This window comes from Sinohyriopsis cumingii, chromosome 1 (assembly GCF_028554795.1).
Source record: "Sinohyriopsis cumingii isolate HCF-2022 chromosome 1, ASM2855479v2, whole genome shotgun sequence".
NCBI classification, from domain to species: Eukaryota; Metazoa; Mollusca; class Bivalvia; order Unionida; family Unionidae; genus Sinohyriopsis; species Sinohyriopsis cumingii.
The window spans coordinates 175,404,147-175,416,104 of NC_142961.1; the positions used below are offsets into that span (position 1 = coordinate 175,404,147).

The 11,958-nt window shown below is 33.3% G+C and overlaps 1 protein-coding gene across 1 annotated transcript in view; it reads left to right on the forward strand.

Moving 5' to 3' along the window:
* Window positions 1–7,175, forward strand: part of LOC149808423 (ras-related protein ORAB-1-like) — a 46,736-nt gene extending 39,561 nt beyond the window's left edge. The window contains exon 8 of the mRNA XM_089977026.1: window positions 302–7,175. Within this exon, the coding sequence (XP_089833152.1) occupies window positions 302–304 (3 nt within the window). The 3' untranslated portion in view covers window positions 305–7,175. The remainder of the gene's footprint in view (window positions 1–301) is intronic.
* Window positions 7,176–11,958: the final 4,783 nt, after the last annotated feature.

Sequence of the window (11,958 nt, forward strand, 5' to 3'; positions counted from 1 at the left end):
AGATGGAAGGTGTCCCAATATTTCCAGTGCTTTTTAAGAAAAGCATGAAGATGAAAAGGAGTTCATCTACAGCTGTTACAGTATATGAATATGCCCGTGAGGAAAATGAGGTGACCATATTTTCTTCACAGGTGGATCATTTTGATTATATTGCAATATGTTCATATTAAGGTTAATAACAACCAGGAAATCTAAAAGTCTCTCAAGAAATTAAACTGAATTTGTATTTTTGAATGTATTTTCTTTCTTCAAGGATTATGTTAAAAGTTTAAAATGTGTTTCTCTTTTGTTCTGATTTAAGTAGCTACAGCTAAGACAGATGTTTGGAAGAAGGTAGGGAGCAAGTGCTGGAAATCCATCCCTAATCATCATAAATTGACACGCTGGTTAGTATTCACTCAAAAATCAGAAAGAAAATTGGCGTGCAAGACCAGTCAGCTAGAAGAAAAAAGTTGATATTGAAGAAGGCGCTAATGAAATTATGGATGAACAAGTCCATTTAATTACATGTAATTATGTAATAGGTATTTTTAAGACCACTATATGTCATATAGTGTTGATCATTTGCATTTTATACACCAATGAGCCTGGGGATTCTCCTGGCTTTGGGGAGAATGTTTTCCTCATTGATATTTACTAAATCACTAAGTCATTTTGGCGCACTACTGTTTATATCTATATATACATGTTCTAATGTTTTGTCCACCTTTCCAAGTTCTACACTTAGTTTAGCTACATGGTTTCATGATATGATTGCCCTCTCTAATAATAAATGTGTCTATATCTCCATCATATATCAGTATCTTTTATGGATTCCATCTCTTCTATTAAATATTCTCTCTCAGTCCATCTATGCTATGTGTGTGTGTGTGTATATATATATATATATATATATATATATATATATATATATATATATATATATATATATATATATATACCAACATCCAGTTACCATACATACATAATATGATTGACTAACCCTTACCAAATGAAGGACAGGTCCTCCACAGACCATACCATAATTAAACTGTGCTGAAACTGCATTAAAATAATTATGATCCAGTTACCCAGATTTGTCCTTGTCTTCCTCCTGAATCCCTCAAACTGTCCCTGATCTTTTCCAAATTCTCCCTTGTAACTAATTTGAACCAAATACTTGTAAACATTATTCTGTTATTTCCTGCCCATTATGGCTTACCTTTTTTTTTACACCACAGTCCCTCTGGTCATATTTGCCCTGCCTTCACATAAGTTTGCTCTGCAAACTTCCAGTTAACTAAGCTACAATACAGACATACAGAATTATTATGTGTATTTCTTATAAGTAATATCAACTATTTTTGGAACCAAATAGAAGCCTTGTTCCATGGAAGTACTATATACATGTATCTTATAGTAAACTAGTTAACACTACTGCCTTTTTTGCTAATCTGTATACAACTTCCATTTTTTTAAAGCATTGTAATCTCTGTTTCCAAACACCATGACATTTTTTTACAAAACTGAGGTGGACAGGACAATTCATTTTACATCAGTAGCATAATATAATGGTAATTACGTTCATCTTTAAATTTGTCTACTGCCATATACACATTCATGTCTGTAGAATCTTGTGTGTACTATAAGGCAACCAAGGTATGTGTGTGATTTAGATTTTTAATGTAGCTTTAACAATTTTCCAGTCATATCGCTACGATGTCTGCAGTGTGGCAGTTCAAAGTGATGTCTAACACTGGGGCATCAAGCTGCAGACATGTAACATGATGTCCGACCCAATCACATTATCCTGACACCTTGCCAACCAGTCCTAACACTAACCTCTTAATGCCGAACACCTAGCCCCACAGCTGTTAGTACCATTTCTAGATGTCTTTGGTATGACTCGGCTGGGGTTCAAACCCATGACCTCCTGCATCTGGGGCAGATGCTCTAACCACTAGGTCACCAGATAGACCTTACATAACAGAGACAATATGTTCCTGAATCTTTCTAAAATTATGACAATTAGAAATAATAAGGACCTTTTTAAACAATTTTGTTATTGTTGTTGTTGGGTTTAATGCCATTTTTCAGCACATGATAGGCAATACATGGCGGCCAGTATTAATGATGGAGGAAGAACCCGGGAAAACCCCGGAAAGAACCACCGACCCATGAGAAGCTGCTGACAGCTTTATCATAAAGCCACATTGGCCGAATCCAAGACTCGAACCAATGCAGACAGAGGTGAGATGGCAGTGATCCGTAACGGTGAGCGCTTTAGACCACTCGGCCCCTCAGGGCCCCAAAAATTTTTTCTTTTCTGTTCACATGAATATTTCATGTGCCACATCCTGCCCATTCAACATTATACATTTAGCTTTTTTTTTCATACAACATTCTTTTTGTCATAGACCTGCCACAAGGTGAAGCATATTATGTTATGATGTCACCCATTGGTTTGTTACTAATTTAATTTTCACTCAATAAGTTGACTTGTCCTCCATCTATAGTCAACTCTTGCACTTTGGCTAAGGAAGATTCATTTTCAGTCACAAAAACTCAAAGGTAAAGGTCACCAACTGAAAGAATGGTTTCTGTATAATAACTTGAATTATCCACCAAATACAGCTACCAAATATTGTGGTAGGCTTGCACATGGGATTAAAAAAGAACCCCATTAGTTTCAGGGTCAGTGGGTCAAAGTTTGAGGTCACTGGAAGAATAAGAACAGAATCTGCATAATAACATTACTTTTCTATCATCTACAATTACCAAACATTATGGATAGATTCCACTTGCAGAAAGGAAAATACCTTATTGGTTTTGGGGTCAAAGCTAAGGTCACTGTGACTGAAAGAGAAAAAGAATGTTTCTGCAGAATGGCATTAGTTCTATGTCACATACCTGGACCAAACTTTGTGGATGGCTTGTAAATGGAATATGGACAAAGCCTTTCAATTTTGAGTCAAAATTTCAATGGTCAAGGTCACTGTGATTGAAAACAAACAAATTATATCCTGCACAATAGCATTAGTTCTGCGTCACACACATGGATTAAAATTTGTGTATGACTTGCAAACATTGTAGGAAAGAAACATATCCATTTTGAGTTAAAAGGTCAAAGATCAAGGTCACTGTGAAACAATTAAAAAAGATTCCACTTAATAAAATCAGTTCTGCATCACAGACTTGGACCAAATTTTAGCGATGATGATGACTTGCACTTAGAGTAAGGAAGAGGCCTGTCTATTTTAGTGTCCAAAGGCCGATATCTCTGTCTGTGACTAAAAGAAGAAAAATAGCATTTGCAAAATAATTTTAGTTCTAAAACCAAAGTTTATAGAGAACATGCACATAAGATATAAAAGAGGAAACTGATATCACATATTCCTCTTCTTCTAGTACCACTCCTGCCTCTTAGGTGGGACCATGGGCTCAAATATTGCATTGGGACACACTGATTCAAGTTTTTACTAGTACTTGCCTGTGGACAGTTTTGGTTTTAGTGTTTTCCAGCATTTTTAGCTCTGTAAGGTCACACTTCACAGATGTTACATACTTGATCTAAGCATACAGATGATCAGATGGTGGCACTCCAGTGCTCAAGAAATTAGCATGAACCTGCTGAACTAGTCCAAAGTACACTATTTCAGCAGTTAATAAAATAGGGAAAATGATTTTTGCCTGAGAGGAAGCAGTACCAGCTTCTATAAGTGCAGTTAATTGATTATATAATTAAAATATATTATTTTAAAAGTTTTTAAAACATTCAGTGAATGACATTATCAACTTGTTTTATTTACCATTTACCTTTGAAATCCTGGAAGTAAATAAGACTAAGCAGAGCTAGCAGCTTTTTATGAGTAACATCTTAAGTAAAGCCAAGCTGTATACTCTATAACTCAAATTATACCCATCATGCATGATTTTCAAAATGGAACATTAACATTGACGTTATGTATGAAAATAAGCTGATTATACTTCTTTTGCTCATGCTTATACAATATGCATTATGGCAGTATTGTGTTTTAAATGACCTTAATTATGAAGAAATTAAAAGTCTTAGAACACAGATGTAAAGACAAATTAAATTTAAAACTAGGATTAAGTGAAAGAAAACTATGTTCTTTTCATTCATTTGTAATAAATTATGGGGAAAAAATGATAGCAGGAAAAGCAGATTTGCCATCATCTATATACTAGTGTTAAAAGAATTAGTAAACTTTCTACCCTTTGACATTTGAGCTCTGTGAATCTGATCTTTCCATCTTTGTTTAAACTGTAAATTTCATTAGTAACATCTCAGTAATAATTGTGGCAAGTTTCATGTTTTTGTCTTTAAGCATAACACTTTTTTTTATGTTGAGAAAATGCAATGTACAATTTTTATGAGGTGGATTTGTGTGGGACTTTTGCTGGTAATGAATATTGCTCTGTGGAAGAAATACATGAGAATTATTTAAAAGGATTATTTAGATGCTTGTTTTAAATATTTCAGCTATACATTAAAAATTAAATAATGCGATATCAATAATACCTATCTGGTCTTGCGCTCTAAGGTTATGATGTACTTCTGCCAGAGTGACAGGTATATGGTAAAGTTTGCATTTGCTACATGCAAAATGGAGTAAAGTTTGTCATACCTATATGCTACTTTTATGGATTGTGGCTAAAATTTCTGTGTTGTAATTGTGGACATTATTACATGACCTAAGCGCATAGTTAATCAAAATGGCTACTCCCATGTGCTCAAAAAAGTCAGCCTCACCGAGTCCAAAGTACATTAACTCTTGTACTTCTTAAAAAAATGGGAAAATGAATTTTGCTAGATTAGACAAATCCAGCTTCAGAAAGTGCAATTACTTAGTTCCAAATATATTTTGAAAAGTTTCGGAAACATGCAAAGAATGAATTACAAATTATAGAAAAAAAGTTTAAACAAATGTAACAGCTCTTTTTTTTAAAATACAATTTTCCTTTAATGTTTACAAAGAGGAAGCGACCAAGAAGAACCTGCAATTTTTTGTAGGTGCACACATGAAGTAAGGCCAAACTGTATACTTCATAACCCAAATTATACCCTCAGTCATATACCAGCATAAAGGGAATTACAAGTTCTTGTTGCAATACCGAAGATATTAAAGTCTTTTTTAAATAGCCAGGGTTGTGAGGAAAACTAGGGAATTCTCTTTTCTTTAAATATCAAGTCCCATTCAAAGTTAAAGACTGTAGAGTACAACCTAACCCTTTACTCAATTCTCTTCATATTTTTTATATAAAATCATCAATTTAAGAGACCTTTTTTTGTTTTGTTGCAATTTTTACATTCATATACTATTCATATAATAGTTAATAGTTTAATTGTGCTGAATGTTATTGAGAAAAGATTAAATTGTCCATTTAACCTGAGTAATTCATATTTTTCTTCATTATTATGATTATTAATATTATTTTTAAAGTTTTAATCATCTACATTGTTTGATTTCAGGGTTTAAACATATTATTTACACTTTCATTCTATTCTTTTACTTTTTAGTATTGTTTACAACCATTTTATGTATACACAGCTTGTATTTAAATGTATCATGCACATTTCTATTATCAAAACTTAGAGCAATAAAGGTAAATCTTTTTCATACATATTCTTTCTTCTTTATCAGTGTTATCCATAAATTATATTTGCACAATCTAGCTTTACATCAAGCAATATCACAAGCATTTCCAATAGGTAGTATGAAGTCATTACACTGTATAATTAAATCAATATGAAACTTGTATCTATTTTAAATGAAATATTTAAACTTGACATGTTAACCTTAATGAACAATGTCAAATGCTATCAGTTTTATTTAAGTTTTAATTTATTTCAGATACAAAGCAAATTTTCAGATTAACATTTTTGTAAAGATCAGCTATGTATAGTGTAACCATAATAGCCATGCTGTACTGGATCTAAGGTAACCTTGGTGACCATGCTGGACTTGGTCTGATGTAACCATGGTGACCATGCTGGACTTGATCTATTGTAACCATGGTGATGATGCTGGATTTGATCTAATGTAACCAGAGTGACCATGCTGGAATTAATCTAATGTAACCATGGTGACCATGCTGCTGGATCTAATGTAACCGTGGTGACCATGCTGTACTAGATCTAATGTAACCATAGTGACCCTGCTGGACTGGATCTAATGTGACCATGCTGACCATGCTGTACTGGATCTAATGTAACCAAGATGACCATGCTGGACTTGATCTAATGTAACCATGGTGACCATGCTGGACTTGATCTGATGTAACCATGGTGACCATTCTGGACTTGATCCAATGTAACCATGGTGACCATACTGGACTTGATCTATTGTAACCATGGTGACATTCTGGACTTGATCTAATGTAACCATGGTGACCATGCTGGACTTGCTATAATGTAACCAGGGTGAACATGCTGGACTTGATCTAATGTAACCATGGTGATGATGCTGGATTTGATCTAATGTAACCTGAGTGACCATGCTGAAATTAATCTAATGTAACCATGGTGACCATGCTGTACTGGATCTAATGTAACCATGGTGACCATGCTGTACTAGATCTAATGTAACCAAGGTGATCATGCTGGACTTGCTATAATGTAACCATGGTGACCATGATGGACTTGATTTAATGTAACCAGGGTGACCATGCTGGACTTGATATAATGTAACCAGGGTGACCATGCTGGACATGATAATAATTGATATGCAGATTCTCAATTTTGGGGCAAGCAAACAAGTTTATTTCTATACAGTTTTGTTTCATTCTTTCTTTTTTTCTTTCTCCTCATTCATCAAACCTGCCTTGGTGAAAGTTTAACATAATGATCACTTTGGTATCTGTGTACATGTCCATACATCCATACATCTGTCCATGCCCTAGATTAAGGTTGGTGTTAATATATCGTATATTATGCTTAATGTCAAAAGTAGTTGTGTTTTTAACTTTCTACACAGATCAAAGGCAGGCTTGACAAAAAGGAAGTATCTTGTTTTTTTTTTGATTGGTCATGTTCATATGTCCAAAGAATTTTGTTAGCAGTATTGTGCAATAACCACTCAGCATTGATAAATGAAATTTTGATAGCTTATTTTGTATTCATACATGAATGAGCTAATGATATTTTCAGTCCATTAAAGCAGTATTTGACATGTTGTAATGTTTTGGACTTGTACATTTTTGACAGAAACACTTGTTAGTACATTGAAACAAAAGGTACTTGAGGTTGACAAATTAAATAAGATAGATTTATTCGGATTCACTTATAGATGACTAGATTAAATTTTCAGGCCATTATTGCAATTTTCCAATTGTTGCACATATTTCTTTTTAGATTTTGTGCTTGGACTTTAATTGATGAAAATCTTGTTAGCATGATTCAGGAAAAAACACATGAGATAGACAAGTGAAGTTTGGTACATCCATTTATCACATAGTAGGTATAGTTTTCCTACAGTGTGTGTAGTTTCATATTTTTTATATTGTCACATTAACATATCACTTTATGTGATTCTCATAGGTTCAAATAAGACCATGAAATTGCTGTGCAGTATTCTCTTTACTGATTGGTTGCAATCATGGGAAAACTTTTTAAAGCCCGCATTCTGGATTTTTTGTTGTTTTCAATGAACATTTTTGGCAGCCATTTTTTGATTCGACTTGTGAAAGGGAATTGGGGGAAAATGGTCTCATCTGTTTAAATATGGCCCTTTTACCCCCACAGGGTTTTGTTATGTCATGTATAACACATAATAACATGAACAATGGCTTCAAAAAAACAAGACGAAAAAACAATAACAACAGGTATTGCTCAGTTAATAGTGCGGGTGGGGGTGGAGGGGTGGTACATCTGTGGCATGGAATCCACCCTATATACAAGTGTGGTTTAAATGTGAACTTAAGTAAATAAACTCACCTTTATTCATAGAAAAATGTAGACATAAACTGGTCTTCCCAACTGACAAAACTTTATCCAGCCATAGCATATTTACAGGGTAAATATGTGATACAAGTCCAACTAAAAAAGAGATCTGTTTACTTCTGTACAGTCTAATGTTCCAAATCAAATACTGCAAATATCTGGTCACAAATACCTTACAGTAAATATGTGTATTTCTGTATCCAGTAATCTTTTATAGCAGCAGAGGAGGTGAACAGACCTTTTGCTGTAACGTCACTTTTGAAAAATAAAACCTCATACAAATTTTTTTTGAAAATAAGGTAAATAATGCCAAACCGATGCCTCTAACTTACCAAGAGTTTCTCTAATTGGGTTAGTTTTTTGTTGTTACTTTATCGTTGTCATTCATGTTTTTCTAAATTTGTTTATGCGATTTGTTTACCCACCAGATGTTTCAATGAGGTCGCTCCTCCTTTGCATATGAGTAAGTATGAGTAATTAAATCATTAATATATCAGTCTTTCAACTGAAGATTTTATCAAAACCTATGCGATATCACAATCGAGGTGCAAGTAAATTTATTGTTATAAATCTGTGTGGAGCAGATTGTCCTTTTGAAAAGAAGTTTATGAATCTAATCATGTCCCTATCCCCACTACACCAAGTCTGATGAATATTTTGCAGGGTATGTGTATCAACTCCATTAAACACAACTAAAATATTGCAGTTATCTCTGATCACTTTATGTATTTGTGTATATTGCTGAGTAACATAAATCACATAGGTATTTTTATGTCTGCCTTGAGAAAATATTCTTTCTGATTTGATTGTTTGTGCAGTATTATGTCGTCATATACTACTAAATTATTAATAAATCCATTGAGGTCATCCACTGATGGGGCTTCATCAGTATCTGTGATAAAATTAAATGTCATCACCATCTTCGTCCACCAATTTTGCATTTTCGTTAAAATCTTTTAAGTTCATCATAATATCTCTGATCATCAACCGTTGGAGCTACTAGATACACCTTATCCCATTTGAGCCATCTCATTATCAAATTAGGCAGTAATTGTGTTTTACCCGATCTGGATGGACCTATTATTATCATTCTGATGGAATTCAGTAATGCTGAAATATGTTTTATTGGTAATTGCTTTCATGACGCTGAGAAATCAATGACGTCCATGTTATACAAATATAATAAATAATATGGATTTATATTGCATTCAGTGTAGAGCATCCACCCCCATAAGTGACAACAATAATATAAAAAAATTAAAAGTGTGCACTTACAGGTAAATTTGTGAAATGTGGCACAAAAATTATATATTTGTTTCTAATAATAAAATTGGTGGTGATATTGTTATTTCATTCGGAAAATTACCAGGAACTCCATGGGCTAAATACCCAGGAGAAAAACATCTTCCTGGATATAATTATTTTGGTCCTGGAACCTGGCTTGATATCTGACTTGATGAGCGAGATCAACCAAGACTGACCTGAAGAGTATCCAATAAACGTGATTGATAAAGCATGTCATGTTCATGATATAGCCTTTAAAAATCCAGATCTGCAACAACGACATTTTGCAGATGTGAAGTTGATTCACTCGTTAAATTTTATTATAAAAAAAAATCTTTTAGAGAATAATTAGCTAATTGGTTGGTAAGATCTGCGATGAAAGGTAAACTAGTATTAGGATCCAGTAAATAATCAACTGGTTATTATAAAATAATGATTGATTTATTATAGCCCAAGAGGATATTGGAGGGATAGAGCAGGGATTAGTAAACTCGCTGATGCATCAAATGTTACATGTTCTGCTGCTGCAAAATGGTTAGCACGACAGGCAATGTGGAAAAAATTAACTACCACCACCTATTCATGTGATTACAAAAAAAAAAAATACCAATACAACATGAATTTTCAAAACAACCAGTATTAGGTAATGTGACTGTAAGATATTTATATGAACCTGGTGAACTTAAAGGCGGTAAGAAAAGAGCGACTGATCCTATTTGGAGTATTACGACACATAAAATTTCTAGTGTGGTAAAGTCGACGGGTTGACCTGCAATCTACAGATTAGATTCAACTGCTCCTCAACGTGGATTTGTACATGAACAATCACAAGTAATTCCTGAAGACACACAATTACCACTGCATTCACAATTCTATCTATGTTAAATTGTTTTGGATTATTATTTGAATACTGCCACAACATTACTGTGTTACAGCTTGCACAATGATTATTCTGTCATTTCATTGTCATGATAAATTCAGCATTAAGTTCAAAGTTGCACTTAATTTTTTGTCACATTGTTTATAACTAAATTTTTTTCTTACTATATCATTGCCATTGCCAGCAATGGTTTCCTGAATGTAATTATTATTTTCTGTAAAGTCTATAATAACCCTCCGCAGCTAAGATATTCTTCTGACTCGAGACGCTGCAAAATGAAATTTGACCATTTGATACGATCATCAACAATCCAAACATTTGTATCAGAGATGGTTAATCCTTGTGATGAATGAATTGTCATTGCGTATCTTAGCATCCAGGTAGTTTTGTCCATAGTTAACACACTCTCAACAGCATTAACAGGAACTAAAACAATATCATTTAATACAAAATTTTGTTTCTCTGACGATCCTCATTTATCAACATCGATATTCTGTCGTCACATATTTGCTGGTCGATAACAATGGTACTGGTAGATTTTAAATTTTTTCTTTATGTAACAAAATAACTGTAGACATTTATCAAGAACCATCTTTCTACTTGCAACTATCAGATCATTTGGTCGCCATAAATTCCAAACATTGTTAATAGGAGTTTCTGAAATTATTTCACATTGAATTTTAGTCGGTTGTAGTCTGATTAATTTCTTAAACTCTCTTAATTCTAGATCAAGCGCTCTATGATCACCAGTTATTTTTTTTCATAATAATCTACAAAATTCCTCAGTCATTTATGTGGAGACAATCCAACAAAAGGCAGTGGTTGACCATAATCACCATACATTATTACAGCAGTATTTTTTGTCAATAACCAGTCAAGAAATATTTTAAACTTTTCTAATGAAACAGTGCATATTTCATCCCAAACAGTAATCCTTGGAATATATTTCTCTCCAAGTCATTCAGGAGTCCATTTATCTCCCTTCCATCAAACGAATTTGTAGTAAGTGCATGATTTAATATTTCTTTCATTTGTCTTGTGAGTCTTTGTGTAGGTGTTAATACAACTATTTCTGAAAAACTGTTCAAGAATAATTTAATCCCACGAGTTGTTTTACCAGAACCTCCGCTCCATTGAGATAAACTGTTTTAGGTCTAGCTTCAGGATCATATACAGATGATGCTGATGGCAATTTTAATATTTGATTTTTTTGGTAATAAATGTCCTTAATTTCATCATAGGAGGATTCAGAATCATTAAGTTCATTTTCTTGTTTTATTCTCCATTCAACCCCTGATGCATAAGTGCCAATATGTAGTTGTTCAAGAAATCCTTTATTTTTTTATTCATATAAATTGAAATCCGTAGTGACTCTGACAGCAAACTCAGAAATTCAATTTATCATCGATAATAGATTTATCGAAACATACGCGAGCACTGAAGATCTTAAATGATTAAACTGCGGTGACTCACCATCAATATAACTCAAAATTGTACCTTATTTAGTTCTGTCTGGTAAACTAATATTATATCGACTTATAAACGTATTTCTATTCATTGTATTAGCAGTTATAAAATCAAGTTCAGCATCATCTATAATCAATCTTGTATAATGTTTATGATCTTATGATCCTCCTTGGGTGAATTTACCAATTATTTTTCTGCCAAGATCTTTTGCGATTTTATTCTCAAAATCAATTATATCAGGATTTTCTTCATGGAGAGATTCTGTGCGATAAATATATCCATTAGGCCATACAAACTGATCATTGTTTCCATTATCTGAACTCTGAAACAGCCACTTGGATACAGGATCGGTCTTACTTATTTTGTTAATAAAATCAAACATATC